Source organism: Taeniopygia guttata, chromosome Z (genome assembly GCF_048771995.1).
Source record: "Taeniopygia guttata chromosome Z, bTaeGut7.mat, whole genome shotgun sequence".
Taxonomy (NCBI): Eukaryota; Metazoa; Chordata; class Aves; order Passeriformes; family Estrildidae; genus Taeniopygia; species Taeniopygia guttata.
In genome coordinates, this window is record NC_133063.1 from 18,563,719 (window position 1) to 18,582,014 (window position 18,296).

At 34.0% G+C, this 18,296-nt stretch overlaps 1 protein-coding gene across 8 annotated transcripts in view; it reads left to right on the plus strand.

Moving 5' to 3' along the window:
• The window catches only part of KIAA0825 (KIAA0825 ortholog), a 234,162-nt gene that overhangs the window by 81,434 nt on the left and 134,432 nt on the right, over positions 1–18,296 (plus strand). For 7 of the 8 annotated variants that reach the window (XM_072921922.1, XM_012577417.5, XM_072921925.1 and 4 more), the window contains 5 exons: positions 690–955; positions 2,019–2,169; positions 5,202–5,392; positions 7,705–7,887; positions 14,005–14,115. In XM_072921922.1, the coding sequence (XP_072778023.1) occupies positions 690–955; positions 2,019–2,169; positions 5,202–5,392; positions 7,705–7,887; positions 14,005–14,115 (902 nt within the window). The remainder of the gene's footprint in view (positions 1–689; positions 956–2,018; positions 2,170–5,201; positions 5,393–7,704; positions 7,888–14,004; positions 14,116–18,296) is intronic. The other variant, XM_072921924.1, reaches the window with a different exon arrangement.

An 18,296-nucleotide genomic window follows, 5' to 3' on the forward strand; every position in this document is an offset into this window, starting at 1 on the left:
GCTGTGAAATATAGCTATAGAGGGATTTCCTGTATTCATATCATTAGACATGCCGTTCAACTAATTAGCATAACCTGTAATAAAGCAAATTTTGAGTTATTTGATTTGGCTGAAAGGTCATTTATTAATTAAATTTCTTTTGTAAGGAAAGGTATGTTTGAAAGACTTTTTCTAGTAAGATCTGCAACTCTGCTAGCAGATTTAGAATGCTGTTAATGAATGCTTGTTTGAAATAACACATGAGCTTTGGGGAGATAATTTTAGGGAGATTAATGTGTGACTTTATGAAGAGATAACACGTTTGTTTCCAAATTCAATGTTAAGAAATGTGTTTATGTATCTTTCAAAATTAATTAGTTTAGAAAATCATCATTATTTACAAGGAATTAGCGTTGAGCTTTGAATGTACGTTTCGTGACATCAAAACCAAATGAATACATTACTACATATGATGGTTTTAATTTTTCCCCTAGTATCGAATGTGCAGCTTTAAAGGAGGAAGGAATGAAAGAATATTTAATTTACTTTAAAAAATGTTCCTCCTCTGTTTAAGAGATTAAAATGTTTGTAAAACTGAGTCAATATATTTATGTTTCATGCCAATTTCATTATTCAGTATATATAGCGTGTATAAATTAAGCAGTGCTGTCAGAATACAAATAATTTGGTACCACATTTATTTCTCTCAGTTTTGTTCTGACATCATGGAAGAACTTGACACATTGCTTCCATTGGCTCTGGCCTGCAGAGATGATTCTCTTCAGGAAATTAGAGCAAGCTTTGTAGAGGCCTGCAGCAAAGTGGCAACAGATGTTCTGGCAAGACTAGAGGAGAAGAGCAGAGACGTTCCCTTGAAGGCTCCCCTGCAAGACCTGTGTGGTGCCCTTTCCACGGCGATATATGTCTTTCAGCATTTTACAATGTATAGCAATTTAATGAGAGAAACAAGCAAAAAGTATGTCCTTTTTACTTAAAATGTTTAATTCAAATGTAAATAATATGAGACTTCATTCTATTTTGGTGATACAATGTGGTGGTAGTTTTGCAAATTGCATCATATTTTTAGCACATGCAGTATGTGTACTATTTTATGGAAATACCTGAATCAACCTGATAGTCCACAGCAGCCATTGCAAAACAAATTATTTATGTGTAGGATCTGTATTTGATTTGCAGATCTTTTTTGAGAAAGTAAGATTGTAAGATTGTACAGGGAACTGAATGTACTTTGCTGTTATATAAATAAAGTGCTATGGTCTTGATTTCCTTTTCTGACCTTTGCAATGCCTAATTTTCATAAGATCTGGTTCAGGACGTAGCAATAATAGAGGGCAATATAAAAATACATTTCTGTGCTTTTTCCTAGCACCATGTGTATTCAGACATGTAAAGAAATTAATACAATTACAATACATACAATGTATTGTAGTTTTAGAATTTAGTTTATTATTACATGCAGAATAAAAATTAAAGCAGATATGAAGTAGGAGTGTAAAGTCAAAGGCAGTGTTTGACCAGCAGGGACATACAAATGCACTTACTTACAGGAGATTTTGTCTTAAGGTTCTAGGAGTCTATTGGTCCATATATTTCCAGCCATGTGTATAATAATTCTACTTAGGTGTATTATCAAAGAGTTTTAGTACATGCCTACCAAAAGCAATCTCTGTACTTGGTGCTTACCTGCTTTTTGTCACTCACGGCTGATGTAATAATTGCTGATGCAAGAATGCTGGAATTAAAAACTCCAAATGACTGAATGTTGAATATATTTATCTCATGAAATAGGATGAAGTATTTGATTTTTCAGTGATTGGTTAAATGAGAATTCATAGACAAGCAGACATATTTTGAGAACTTTTGAAACAAAAAGTTACAAAACTGAATGCTAGGTTCAAGACCAAAAGGAAATGAATGATTGATACCTACTAAAAAAAACTTTTTGCAGTACTAGTGATTGTTACCTCCTAGTGCACAGCCTTTCAATCACTGTCTTTTTCATCATTCTTTCTGAACAGAACCCTGTTCCTAGTGCCTATCCAAAAATGTCAGAAATTCATCAATATTCTCCAGTTTCAAGTTACGAACTACTGCATCAGAGTTTGTGCTACAAGCATTTTACAGGATGCTGAGAGCCACTGCTGGGATGACTACAAAGCTTTTTACGAGGTGTGAGGTTAAGTTTACTATGGCTTCCTTTTACAAAATGTGTTTTTGTGTTTGCCAGCTCACTGACTAATCAAAAGCATGAGATCAGCATTGTTTTTACATAAGGATTATTGGGATGTACTATTTTGAAATATCTATTGTTGTGCAAGTGTCTATTTAAAAATGATGCAGGAAAACAGAGTCATTTAAATATGAGATAGATTGTTACTGTGTTTTTATCCTTTTATCATTTTTATCATTTATATTTACAAATATTTATTGTGTGTCAAGGCATTTATATTGAACTCAGTAAAGAGGACACGATCACCTTAATCTCTAAGAACTTTACACTTCTTTTAGAAAGTGTGACATATGAAGATCTTTTTCTGGGAAATTTTTTTATCTGATTCTTTGATTTTTATTTTCAGTTGGTTCCCTTTTTACTTTTTGTGACTAAAGGGTGAAACAAAGAAAGGTGGTCAATATAGTTACCTAAAGCATTTGGCAATGTATTTCTGAAATAACCAGTGCCATTTCACCTGCATCACCCAGCCATGCGTCTGATCTATAGCTATAATTCTAATGATTCTATGATTCTAAAAAATATTAAGATAATTATTTTCATTTATTGGATTTTTTCCTTCATCCTAGTTAAATACAAACATAGGTTGCCATACACTATTTTAACTTATTTTCACTTAATTGCAGGGTGAAGTATTATATGGGTTTTTAATCAGTAATAACTGAGATCTCTTGGAAACAAAGTCTTGTCCTTCCTTGTACAATTTTCTGTGTGAGACAGTTTGTGTGTTCTGTTAAGCATTTTCTAGAATTCTTACATGAGAGAAAATTCCTTCTGATATCATATAAGAAGCTCCTCCGTCAGTGACAAAATCTTTGCTAAACAGGGCATACAGATCATAGAATAAATTATCAAAATTTCCATCCCTCAAAGACAAGTAAATAAACATTTCAATTTTGTTTGAATGATAGGTGATAAGGTAAGAAAGGCAGTGGCTTTTGGCAACAGATCATCATAATATGATGATCTTTATTGTCTGTAGTGCCCATGGTGCTGTGTCCTGTTTACTGGTGACCCAGTAACTTCACCATGGAGAAACAGTTGTCTGACAAAAAAAATATGAAGTAGCTAAACAGTTTTATCATTACTGAACAGAACTGATGTATGTAGGAATGAATGAGGAAAACTGGTGTCTCAGCTCTGTATGTTTACAGGACTTTAGGTGAAAAATACGTAATTTTACATCATCACTCCTCTTTTTACTGGGCCATGGGAGATGGCCCGAGGGTTGACCATGATCTGCTCTGAGTTCCTTCAGGAGGCATGCTGCAGAGCAGATGTTGCTTCAGTTGATCTCTTGTAGGCATGTTAAATGGAAGAGATTGGATTAAGATCTATTGCTTGTTACAGAGGCAATTCCCTGCCAAAACTTCCAGCAGTGAGAGGTGCCTTCTTCCAACGTATGAGCCCAGCAGGAAGAGTGCACCACTGGGCCAGCTCTCCAGATTCTGTTTTTGAATGACGCTCTTAGTGTAGCAGACATCTGCTGTAGCTGTGGGAACTTATGTTTTCTAACAGTCAAAGAATAAAGAATTGTCCAGAGATAATACAGAGCGGCATATGTAATAAAACACAGCTACTTGTTTCCTCACATATAAGCTAAATAAAAGCTCGCATCTGTTCTTATTACATGAAGCCTGAAAAATAGCAGATGTTTATCGGTGGAATTGTCCACAAATGGCAACAAATAGAAATACAGGTCAGAAAAGGGGAGTGAAGCTCATTTAAACCTTCAGTGAGATTGTTGCTTCTGCAGTGGAGGTACAATACTAAAAAAGGGGAAGAGAGCTATTAGTTAAATAAACCAAAGCAAAGAAAGTGAAACAATTTGTGTTTATAATTACAAAGTTAAATAGTACAACTTTTCAACAAGCTTGTTTATTTTGTTCTTTGTCATATTTTTTGCCACTTTTTAATACAAAATGCACTTCAAATATGTCAGAGGAAAACCAAATAGTGACACCTTCCAATAATCTGCTAATGCTCATCCTAATATATTTAAAAAGAAAGTAGATTACTTTTTATTTTATTGTTAAAGAATACCTATCAAATTCTGAAAGCATTTTAAAAATTGTGGGTTTATTTTATATTTCTAATATGCTAAAATAGCAACAAATTCTTAAAATATTTCTCAGTTCCTTTGGGATGTGGGAACTGAAAAATGAAGTCGCTGTTTTCAAAAAGCTTCATGATAATGCTATTTGCTGAATAGGTATTAGTTGAAATATTTAAATGCGAAACATATTTCCTGGGTACTTTTTAGAAATATTATGGAATAACTACTGTGATTTTGACTCCTGTATATTTATTTCTGTGTCTTAATGGGATATATCTGTTTAGACAATGAAATATCAATGCCAATGATGCTTCCTTGCCATGATGCTTCCTTAAAACCAAATGTTTGGTTTCAATATATTCAAATTAAAAGAGAAAAAAAATCTTACTAAAACAACCTGGATATCTCCTATTGTCAGTTTAATAGTTCAGTTCTTATCTTCTCTTCTCACATATCTATTATATATAACCAAGGTTTTATAGTTGTGGTCATGCATAGCATTTCTGCATCTGGGTAAATACACATGCTTAAGTAATTTAAATAATAATTTTCTTCACAGACAAAGAAACTACTATGTTAAGTTTATCTGACTATTCCACTGTTTACAGAATACTGTCTATGTTTTTAAACTAAACTTACAACACTATGAGTTTTGAGAATAGGTTAATTGAAGATGTAAGATTTCAAATGCTGTGGTTTTATTTTGTGGCAGAACTGTAATTTTGTGACTGAAATGCAACAGTGTTTCCTTGCAAATAAAGATGTCTCACATCTTTTCAAGCACGATTTTTTGCCATCATATTGCTCTAAGTCTTTAGCTATTTCCTTTCAGATTTAATTAATTAGACCGATAGGAGTTAAACTGACCTTTCGGAAGGTGTGTTTTTGTTATGTAATGTGTGGTGGTTTTGACAGGGGGAAAGATGCTCATTCTCTGTCCAGATGTGGCATTACTTCTGCCGTGCTCTTCATCATGATCTGTGGACTATTCTACCTCCAAGGACAGCCCAGGAGATTCTTACAGATGTACTAGAGCAATCTTTGGATATTCTGTCCTCCAGATATTGTCAGGTGTGTCCCAGTTACAAAAGAACACCACAAATCAGGTAATGGTTGTATATTTAATGCACCATTTTGATGGATGAAAGAAGTAAATGTTAGTTTTCTGTTATTCTCTGCTTTGATTCAAATTTCAATGTTAATGAACACGGCAGGGGGGATAGACCAAATCTATGCATTTTGATATTTGTTTTAATAAAATTTATTTTGTATATTTAAGTATATTTAGTATTTATATTGCAAACTGGGCAGAATCAAAGGCCTCTTTCAACTCTGTGAAATTGTTCCATAAACTGCTTGATTGGTTTAAAAGCCTCACAATGAAAGTTCACAGAGGATTGGTAATGCAACCAAAAATGTGGACAGACTTGACAATGTCAGGATTCATTAAGAAAATTTAATGAGTTCCTGTAGAATTTGTGTTTTTATAGAGCTTTTCAAGTGAAAGAGCTACAAGGTCACATCAAAACATTTGTCAGAATGATGCTGGTGGTGTAGAAAGAGAGAGGAGAAAGAGGCTATTCCTTTTGCTGTCATTTTATAAAATAAGAAATTGGAAGTTTTTCTTATTGCAGTTCTTATGTTTTACCAGAGAGTACAGTCTTTTTGAGAAATACTAAAGCAGGTGTCTTCAAGTGGAAGTTAATCCTGTCTTTGTCCTTTCTATCCAATATCTTGTTTTACTGAATAAACAGGTGCATTTATCCTAACAGAATCACAGAGAATTACAGAATGGGTGAGGATGGAAGAGACTACAGTGGGTCATGTGGTCCAATCTCTCTGCTCAAGCAGAGTCATCCCAGATTACATAGCGCAAGGCCAAGTCCAGACAGTCCTCTTAGATGTCTCCAGTGAGGGGAAATCCACAACCTCTCTGGGCACTCTGTTCCAGCTTGGTCACCCAACAGTAAGGAAGTTCTTCCTCATATTCAGGTGGAACTTCCTCTGCATATTTTCTGACCATTGCATTTAGTCTTACTGCATAGCACCACCTAGAAGAGTTAAACAGTTTGTGATTTTAGAGGGTTAGAGACACTTACCTGGTCCATGTTCTGTGTGACCTAAGAGTTATGTGCTCTCATCTCAAGTTTTATTATGAAAATGAGTATTGTCATGAAAGCTCAAGTAACTTGCACAAGATGATCTTCTTGAAATGGGTAGGAAAAAAGTGAAATTTTATTCTACGTAGATATTTGTGTGCTCTGTTCCTGCAATAACTTACTGTAATCAGGCTCTTCTGTATCTTTTGGTACAGAGAGGTTTTCTGAAAACTTGCCTGGAATTTTTTTTTTGGGAAAAAGTTCCCTGAAATATGAAAAATACAATATTACTTAAGTATCGTATTAGTCAATTCTGCATGAATTTACTTCAAATTACTGAACAAGAAAGAACTTTTTACATTGTCATTTTATAGAAAAGTTGTATATTCGTTAGGGTGATTCTTGAATTTTTCACTAAGTAAATTGAACTATCCAGTTATGAAGAAATGAAAAAAAATATTCAATTTAATTCAATATATTTTTATCACAGAATCTTTACATGTTTTTTTTAATATTGTTGTAGTTTGTGAGGGTGTATTTTCTCCCAATAGTTCTTCAAATGGTAGAGAACTGATGTATAAGTGGTGTATGAGAGATGTATAAACGTCTGCTTATGTGTGTTTGCCTAGATTTTTCAAAAATAATATGATCCTTAAAAATGCATATGATCACAAGTGTATCCATGGCTTTTAGGTACTTAAGTAGTTTTTAAAGTCCAACCTCATACCTCCCATATTTTTTGTGTTATTCACGTGTTTCCTGCATATTGTATGTCAGCATAGTCTTGTGAGATTATGTTGTTGTAGATTGGGTTCTTGCTGTTGTTCAGGCCAAAGACATGTGGCGCTCTGCTAGCCACTATCAACAGGCAATAGATTACTGACTCAGAAATGTTCTGCATTGTACCGTGTTGCATGGAGGTAGTTTTGCAAATTGAAGATTAAGTTACTTTGTTCCTATATTTTGCCCCAGGATTTGAAAATAGTATATACATTTTAATTATAAGAAAACAAAATTTATATTTATTTACTTGTAGTTTAGAATGTAAATTGTACATGCCTAGTGACAGTGCCCTTTGAGAAAGGACATTTCCAAATTTTTAAATCTTCTTTTTACTAGTTTCAATAACAACTCCTCTATGAAAGGGTTGATTTTTACAGAGTAGGGGGTGGAGATTTCCTGCATCACTGAAGAGGAAATTTAAAGTCCATGTTATGATTTTGGTGTTTATCCTGTCAGAAGAAATGTCTATTTAATTGGAATTTACCACTGTCAAGGTGTTTTAAGTAATGTTATTCTTGGGCTGTTTTTGCCTACAGAATTGATATTGCAGCAATTTTGATGTCCACTGAAGATATGATCTGGTCAATTTGTAGTTCTGTGCAGGAGTTTCTGAATCCACACAAAGACAGAAATCTCAAGATCTATAAAATACATAGCCACTGCAATAGTCTGATCTCTGTGCTGGCTATTTTAACTTCACCACTGAAGAATTTGTATGAGTGAGTATGAAATAAACATTTAATTTCAGATAAAGTGGTTCTTGAGCTCATATGGATAGATTTACAAAGATGAATTTTTGTGTTGAAATCAAATGTAATCCATACTATTGTCACATTTTAATAATCTTTGTCTATTTCTCAGTTTGATCCTATACTTATTTTTTGTGATCTTATCTAAAGCCCAGTTATATCTGCTGAGATTTTATTAGCTTTGGATCAAACTTCAGTGTCGTGCATTTTTTCTTCTGTTAATAATGTAGACCACAGTGAATATCTGGATTGATTTCCTCTGTGACAAAGCAAGTAGAATTGTATTAATTATTACTGCCCCAAATTTGCAAGTTATTTTTCCAGTTAGGACATACTTCTTTTTAATTATGGTCTTATTGATCTGAAAACATTTACTACTATGGTACCAAATACTTTGGCAAGGGTGTAAAGGACTTAGTCATTCATCAGTTGAAAAGAAATCATCTTACTAGTTCAGATTTATCTGCTTCAGGCTTTCAGCTAAATCAGAATGTTCTGTTGTACTCTGATATGTTTCTAGAAGTATAGGAATAGAAAGGTAATTTACTAAAATGATCATCTGGCTACACAACCAGTATGCTGCAATAAATGTCATTAAAAATGTAAGAATGTAGAATGTCCATATTTAAAAAATCATGTTTTCACAAATCATAACTGTAAAAAATAGACATGTAACTTGCACTGAAATTAGGTCTGAGTCTTTGTTAATAAAATTCATCTGTAAATTTGGTGTAAGAGACAATACAAAGTGGGACCACAAATTTTAAAAAGAGGAACAACAAAACCCCAACTGATGAAGTCATATCCTATTTGACTGGCTTTTATTTAATTATTCAAAATAAGAAAATTCTAGGGTGGAGACTTCCTAGATACAAACTTCTTTAACAAATATTTTTTTTAGTTATGTGTGGGCTCATTGTAATATTTGTGTGCTCTAAAGAACATGCAAAAATGAATTGTAACTAGTTGTTTGATCTTATATAACAAAGGCTTATGAAAAATAGCAATTTAGAAAGTGGCTCAGGAACAGATTAGGTAGCCCTATTATGGCAGTAGAAATGAAGGCAGGAAAGGACATTGGAATAGCTGTAACTGCTTTTACTGTCAGTTTTGACATTTCGTCTTTCCTTTATGAAAGCCCATAAAATGGTAGACCAAAGTAAATATGCTGTATAATTTGTCCCTCTAAGCAATTCTAGTCTCCTTCATTGATCAATGTTGTTTACATATATATATATATATATGTGTGTGTGTAGCATGACAAAAAATGTGTGCTTGCTGTAGAACTCATGGGGTTTCAGAACAAAGTGCCAATGAACCAATGAAGCGCTTGCTTTTTATTTTATGTAAAATGCTGCAGGTAAAAAACTTGATCATATAGCTTTCAGAGTTAGGGATGTGAATTTCATTACCTGAATTTGCTTATCTGGAGAACAAAACCTTGACATGTGCCAAATGTAGCAGCTCATTGAATTTACTACAAAGTACTGTGCAAATCACCACCAAAATATGGCAGCTTTGTCTAAAGACAATACAAAAAATTGCCTTATTTTGTTACATAGTTACAAAAATTAGTAACACTGAAGAGCATTTCCATATAGACAATGCATGTTTTACAGTAAATAAAATTGGATTTTTTTAAAAGAACTTCTATTTAGAACTTGTATTTTCACAATCTGTGAGGCCCCATTATTGAAATTATTTTTTTTTATACTTAATTGCAGACAATATTTGTCAGGTAACCTGACCCACTGTCCAGAGTACAAAAAAGAAAATGGTTTAGCCAATCAGCTTCCAATTATATTCAATTGGAAACACCTTGATATAGTGAATTTTAGGTGAAGTACATAGGTGTATTGTTTACTGGGGTATGCATAGTTCATTACATTAAGAATCCATCAATAATAAATTCAAAAGTTTCACCTGATTTTTAAGGAATATTAATCTTTCATTGATTCTTTCTGCAAGTATATTGTATAATCAGATTTTCCATCTGTTGTCTTGGCTCTATATCTTTCACACGTTTGGTAAAGTTAACTGGAAGTGAAATCTTCTTTTCTTTTAAATCTGTCGTGCTGTCTTTTTGTACTGAAAGTTTTCCCTTAAGTGACTAGAAGTCAATTAATCTTTAGACTTTTCAGGAAAATTCTGTGTAATCATAAAAGCGGCAATGATGAAACATTGTTTTCTAGGAGTTGTGTAATATTATGACTGGCTCATTTCCAACTTACTAGAGAGGCTGTACTCTCTATTGCTTAAGGGAACTAAAATAATTTAAATCTCTTGATTATTTTGTGGAAATTGAACAAAACCATAATGATGGTGAAAAATTAGTAATATCCTTGACTCAGATAAGGTGACTATTTTCCCATTCCTAATTTTGTGCTCTAGACTTTCTTTTCTGTATGACAAGATTACTTAGATCTGGTCCATAATTCAGCTATGAATCTTGGGCTGTCAGGGTTTAATACTTGTTTTTCTGTGATTCATTTTTCTCCACCCTTCTATGGCCTTCTGAAGTATCTTTAGCATAATGGAAATGTTGGTTGGAAAGGACTGATAGAGGTTTTCTAATCTAGCCTCCTCCTCAAAGCAGAGCAATCAGCAAGAGCAGTCAAACATGACTGTGTTTGGCTGGCTCAACTGACTCATGCCAACCTCCAGGAGCTGAAGTTTTACAACTTTTTGTGAAGCCTGCTCCACGGCTGTGATGCCTTAGTGCAAAATGTTGCCTCATAAATGTTGCCTCTAGTGTGAGCCCTCAAAGCTGCTGGCTATAATTTACTCTATCACATCAGCCCCACTGAGAAAATTGGTCAGTGTTGTCTTTGTAATTACTATTTCGGTGGTTGCAGACTGCTATTACATGAATTGATGCTTTAGCCACCTCTTCACCACAGTAAAGGAGTCTAGGGCCCTCAAACATTTTTTTACAGATTATTCAGTTTAGTCTAGTCTCCAGTTTCCTCACGTTCTTCTTGAGGGCCCAACAGCTGGACAAAATAGTCTAGGTAAGGCTTAAATTGTTGCCAAGCAGATGAAATAATCTTTGTTTTAGTTGCTGTGTTCCTTCTAATACAGCCCAGTGTGTGGCTTGTATTTTTTCTAGTGATAATACACTGTTGCCTTTTCTTCAGTGCCCTGCTGACCATAAACCCCAGGTTTATGATTGGGTAGGGTGGCACTCAGACAAGTCAGTTCCCAACACAGGTTATTGTAATTCTGTAGTTGAAGTAAACAGTTGCTCTTTGCCTCAGTCAGTTTTGTGAATTTCTGTTGGCCCAGTCATCCATGAGTAGGCACTCAGCTGTTTGTTGTGTTAACTACTGTATCTGCTTCCCCCACTTTAGTGTCACCTGAAAATCTGCTAAGCAAGTGTTGTCTGTCGGCTTTTGTTGGCATTTTTAAGGACCTGTTGAATGAGTCTCTAGAATGTGCTCCTCAAATCTATTGAGTGTTGCTATTTTCTTGCTGCTTTCTCAAACCTCTGAAATAAGAAGATTCTCATAATTCTGAATTTGCAATCATCATTGTTTTACTTTCAACAAGATTATTGTCAGGTACTCAGTAGCTGGGGTTTCATGTAGTGGATCATACAGTTTCATTACTGCCTGTGAATGCACAGGAGAGTCCAATGCCATTCTTTACTCATAAGTTTGTAGAGGAATAAATTACCTCGGCCTCAAAGTAGAGACTGTCTTCTGCCTCAGATTCAGGGTTGGTCAGTTTGGAGCAGATCTATTTTTCTTCCTGTTTTGATATTCTTTAGCCTTTTGTACTGAGTAGACAATAAGTCATGTAAAGAAGAATATAAAGAGTAAAGTGGATGCAGCCTTTAGTGATTTCATAGTATGAATTGTTAGATCTTATTTTCTCAACAAGAAGTTGGGTAAATTATTTAAATGTTGTAAGAAGCATATAGAGAGCCTATTGGCAAAATTGATCTATATTGTTGTAAATTCAATGTTATTCAATATTAAACACTGAAAATATTTCTCTTTAGTATATGAGTTATAACTCATGAAGTTGCTTTTTAGTAATGTTTATTCCTTATACAGAGAGAAATCATACAAACACTTCAAATAAGTAGTGTTTGGATTCATCTTGCTGGCATCTCATTTCTTCACACCTGCACTCAGGCTTACAGGGTCAGTTCTCACCTTGTCATTCTCTATTGATGAATAAAACCAACTGTAACTTGAAATCTTGCTTTGTTATTAAATCAGCTGTCCAGTGCTTTGAGATAATAGGCAGCTGGTTTAGCATAACTTGAAACAAAAACAAATGTCCTACTACCTATTATTATACTTCTGTCAGAAGAGTAGTTGAGTTCAACAGTCTGGCACAGAGTTGGGCTTTCATAGCAAGAATTACCTAGCCAGCCATGAACATTAAGAAATGCTATCATGAGAATTACTGTCTTATCATCAGAGACTTGGATTTTTTATTGTATTTGAAGTTATTCTAATATTTAAACAATCTTTAAAATCATCAGATTATCTCTGTCTCACTTTAAAAATTTCTGTAGAGATTTTGGTATAAGCAAATAAGTCAGAATCCAAAAATCTGCCCTGTGTTTCTCCTTAGCATACAGCTAAGAAGTCATACTTAACAAGCTGCTTTAGACCAGAATGCTGTCAAACAGTTCCTACACAACCAATACACAAGATATGGTCCTCTTTTTTAAATTAGATTGCTAACCAAAATGTCGTTATCACACTTTTGTGTAGGATGTTTGCTCTGTACTTAGCTATATTCAGAAAACAATATCTCAGTGGATGAGAGACAATAAGGTTTGTTTTTTGCTTTCATAATATTGAAATTACTATCCTTAAAATAATTCTTTTCAAGTTTGCATTCTTCTTTTGGCTACATTAAAATCTCAGCTTTATTTTTAATCTTCAGGTTTTCATGAATTCACAAAGAGCACAAATAGACTGTGCTAATCCTTCTGCTCAGATTTTTTTAACTTAAGATCTGTATTAAATTATTTCATTTTTTTTTAATTAGTAAGAATGGTTTCCAAATAAAACAGCCTATCTTTTGGAGACATTCAGGAAATATACAGCTACCTTTCTTGTTGAAAAGGGATAATTCTCTCCTTTCATCTAATAGACATGTGGCTATAGTTCTGAATTACTTCAGATGAAAGATAAAAAATTCACTGCCAAGTAAGATGAAAAGTAAGATGCTTGTGAAGTAATAACTGTTTATATTTCATGGAGGATATATTTAATAGAGGCTGGAATTCCTCTCTGCTGGAATTGTAGGCAGTATAAATGAGAAGAAAAAGGGAAGAGGCCAAGGGGCATCCATTACTATCTCACATTATTGAATCCTATTGGTACCAGAAAGTTATACAAATACTAATAATTTATTACTGAAAAATAATTAAAGTCAAATATTAAATATAGAATCCTGTTCCTCCACATATATGTAATCCTATCATTTAATTAAATAATAAAATATTTAATTTTTAGTATCTGTAGATTTTGCCTCTCACATCATTTGAGTAAGTGAAGTATTGCAAAAGTGACATCTACTCAATCTAGTTCTTCTCCAGTCCTTTATACTTGAAAACAACCAGTACTCCATCTTTCTCAAGCCAGTGAAGGTCCAAAGCTTCTAGTTCAAATTTTTGTCCAGTTTAATCCAAAGTCTATATATGCTTGCATGTCAGTCAGTATAATTTCAAAAGATTACATATCATTATTATAGAAGTGTTGAAAATACTATGCAGTTTTGTTATTCAGAAAGAAGAGAGCTATAGAAATGAGTAACTGAAGATAAATTTGCTTATTGAATTTGCTTATTCAAACATAGTTTGAAAATGTATTATATAGGAAAAAATATGAAAAGAACTTGAATAACAGTTATTAGATACTGAGTTTCAAAGACTGAAAGTGAATAAAAATATAGAATTATATTTTTACAGTACATAGATTTGCAATTATGTATTTGCATACATATATTAATGGTATTTATCATAAGGTATTTTGTATCTTCTATTCATTTATGCATACTTAGTAGTGATCCAAGGGGAATTTCCGACTCCTACGTAATTTGGAAATATTTGATTTCTTCCAGGACATTTCTGGATAATTCTGGTGAACATCTTCCTCAAGATTTTTCAGAAGTCTTTTATCATCCATTACACTGGTTATTTTGCATACCATCATCCTGTTTTTTCTTTCTCAAGTGAGTATCAAGAGTTGATTCTTGTAAAAGGATCACCAGATAGTCAGTATTATTCAAATATTGTTACATTTTAAAGAGCATATCTGAATAAATGTCTAATTAATACTCTGATTTTTAAAAGTCGTAAAATAATTTTTTAATTAATTACAGATTTCTCTAATCTTTGAGAGTCTGAAGAAAAGTTGCACTGAAAGCACTGTATTTTGCTAGTCTGTTAATTGTGTTTGATATTTGAATTATCTGTAAAGTTTTCTGGCTTTAATTAAAGAATATATAGTTCTTGATAATACAGAAACTCAGCACAGTTGCTGTTTTGAAGGACTTGTAATTAAAGGGGAGATAAAGAATGTATGCCTTTCTTTTGGGATTACTGTTTTAAAAAAATATTTGGAACATAAATAACTCATTGAACAATATGCTGCTTAATTGTAGTTTAATTTTTTGGAGATTTTTGAATGATTAGAAGCAAAAGCTTTACTTTTCTGTGTCACTGCATATAATGACAAGTGACATAGGAGATAGATGCTACCAGCTGTGCTGTTGTTTGGTTTCTAATTTTGAAACTGAAGCACTCCCACACCAGTGTAGATCCTCTCCTAACCCCTTCACCTCCCTCTCCTCATTTTTAAAGTTATTTCCTGAAAGGTCTTCACTCTCCATTTTCATGAAAAGCTGCTTTTGTGAGATGTTTTGTGAGATGTGTTTTCCAATAAAGTATTTTTATCTTTTGGAGGAGTACGTTATCAAATGAGTGGTGACCTATGGATGACCCATATGCTTGGGATTTATTACCACTTTCCTTGTACACATAGTATCTTTTACCTTGTTTATGAAAATATCTTCCCTATAATTTTGCCCTGTACTACACAAAACATGCTGATTTCTCTCCATAGGCTCCACTCCTAACTAGGTGTCATCAATCCTGTTCTCTCCTTCCCTAGTGCCTCTGATATCTGCTGAACCAGAGACAATATATGTTGTGACTGCATCAAAATCATGTGATTTGCTGACTACATGCCAAACAGAGTTGAATAACTGCTGAATTCAGAATGCTTGAAATAATAATTTAAGTTCTTATAAAGTCTGAAAGATCATGTGTGTTTATCAAGCTTCAAGGAACTTTGTCAGTGACTTTTTAAGTTATGCATGGTTGGAGAGAAAGGAAAAGGAGGGATACAGTAGAGCAAATGACTGCGTTAGAAAGGAATCTAGTCATCCATTTCTGGAAGATTTATGCTTCATTAAGTATTCATTGTAGAAAAGACAATACATTTTTTGATGCCCTCGTGCAAGGCCAGATCTCAAAATTAAAATTATACTGTGAAGTATGAGTTTTGGATGATGATTTCACAAGTGAGTACCCTATACTGTGTAACAGTATGTAAAGGAAATTCTGGTACCATTTCAGCCTGACATAATTATATTTTCAGAGATGGAATTAAGATAGATATGAATAAATAGCAGAAAACTATTCCAGAGCTATGTAGTATGCACTTATTTTCTGTGGAAGAAGGGTACTAAAATGCACAACCTCTTGGACAACAAACAGGAAAATGTGAAGTACAAAAGAAAGTACATCTCTGAGAAGATACAGTTAGTGTAGCTTTGTGAGAAAAATCCATATACAGAGAGAGCCTTGCATATTGTTCTGGTGATAATGAGTGAATTATATAGGTAAAATACTTAATATCCTTTTTTAACAACACACCTTTCAGCTGCTCATTAAAAAAAAAAAAAAAGTGAAGGACTCTATATCTAATGAGTAATTCTGAGGTGTTCTAGTTTTCTTCATTGATTTTATACTCTCTGTTAATGAAACATTTTTCCCCTTCATTTATCCCCTGCCTTTAGGACATTATAAAAAAACATCATATTTAAGTATTGCAGATAATTGTATTTCAGAGCACACTAATTATTCATGGGTTGTTTTCCGATTTTATGTATTATGTCTATTTAAAATACATGTCCATTTTCTCTAACAAAATTGGAAGCACAGGCCTTTGTTTACCTCTCAAATGTGGCCACCTAATTTTTAACTGACAACTCTAACTTGTCATACATTTAGCTATCTAGAATTTAGTCTTCCTAAGCTTGCTATTTCAAAACAGAATTTTGCTAGTTCCTGCAATTAATTTGTTTACTATGTAACTTGATTTCCTATGTTATTTTTCATTGCTGAAAATGACTACAGTTTGTTTAATTTTATCAATTTGACTCCAACAACAGTGTCAAAGTTGTTACCATGAATTAGCATATCTACTTGTCTGATAACATCTTCTAACATAATAATATCTTACAGCATTATAACATTCATTGGTATGTTCATTAAACTTCCCTTCCCTTCCCTTCCCTTCCCTTCCCTTCCCTTCCCTTCCCTTCCCTTCCCTTCCCTTCCCTTCCCTTCCCTTCCCTTCCCTTCCCTTCCCTTCCCTTCCCTTCCCTTCCCTTCCCTTCCCTTCCCTTCCCTTCCCTTCCCTTCCCTTCCCTTCCCTTCCCTTCCCTTCCCTTCCCTTCCCTTCCCTTCCCTTCCCTTCCCTTCCCTTCCCTTCCCTTCCCTTCCCTTCCCTTCCCTTCCCTTCCCTTCCCTTCCCTTCCCTTCCCTTCCCTTCCCTTCCCTTCCCTTCCCTTCCCTTCCCTTCCCTTCCCTTCCCTTCCCTTCCCTTCCCTTCCCTTCCCTTCCCTTCCCTTCCCTTCCCTTCCCTTCCCTTCCCTTCCCTTCCCTTCCCTTCCCTTCCCTTCCCTTCCCTTCCCTTCCCTTCCCTTCCCTTCCCTTCCCTTCCCTTCCCTTCCCTTCCCTTCCCTTCCCTTCCCTTCCCTTCCCTTCCCTTCCCTTCCCTTCCCTTCCCTTCCCTTCCCTTCCCTTCCCTTCCCTTCCCTTCCCTTCCCTTCCCTTCCCTTCCCTTCCCCTTTCCTGAAACCAAAATAATATGGTTGGTTATCAAACTAAAGAATTACTGATAATTTATATTACAGTTCCTTTAGTGATCATTTGGTGCTAACAATCTTATTTATTTATTTATTCAGATAAATTTATTTAGTTACTAATTGTGATTCCTTTATTGCTAATTGTGATTCATTCTTTGCCTCATTTTGTCTCATTTGCATTTGCAAATCAAAGTTGGAGCTTTTTCCTTCTACTGTACAAAACAGGACATTTATATGTATGATATTTATATATACTTCACCTTTTGTTACTTTTTATGAGGTTAGTCTTATTTTCACTAGTCCTGAGCTATGAGGATGAGAGAACATATGTTTCTCCATATGCACGTTAGAAAACTTCTCAGTGCATTTATTGGTGCTAGCTTCATGGCTGTAGGGAATGTCTGCTATATTTTATTTTTCCTCTAAGTGAGTCACACCATTGTACATTTCAATTTGCAAGATGCTTTAAGAGCCAAGAACTGGTGTATATTACAACATGATAACTTCCCATCTGGTCAATGACAGACAGGTTTTTTTTCCAATTCAGATACTCTGAAAACATAATTTATTTCTATAGGAATTTAAAATATTATTCTTAATAAATCTAATTGATCCAACTTGTCACTTATCTTTTAGTTTGAAGGTAATGAATGACCCTATTAGATGGGATAACATGACATTTAAAGAAGAGAAAAAATATTAAACTGGCCTGAATATTTTAACTGAATTAGTGAAGAGTTAAGTTTGTTCTCAGCCATAGCATTAATTCTAGTGTAAATATAGTAACTGTTTAAATTTTAACTTTAATTACTAACTACTTATTAGATTATATATAGATTACATTTGCATTATATAGGACTAATCTTGAACACACAGAAATTAGGATAATTATTTTAAGAATGCAAAATACTAATGTCTTAATGCCATATGTATTTTAAATATGGAGAATATATTTTAACTGCAAGTTCTATCAAGATTTAAATGTATATGTGTGTATATTTTTGATAAATATTGCTTGAATCCAGTATGTGCTAATATTCAAATATAATTGTAGAGGTTTCTTGGCACAGACATTGCTTATCAAGTTAGAGGTATTTGTTTTAGTGTTGAAAGAGAAAGGCTGAGCTTCCTTTACTAAAATTACTATTACAGTGGAGTTTTGTCATAATAGTGGGATGTAAGGGCCCTGCTGGGAGATGGTGCTATGGTTTCCTTAGGTGACTTCAAGGCTGCCCTGCAAGCTATGTGGCATACTG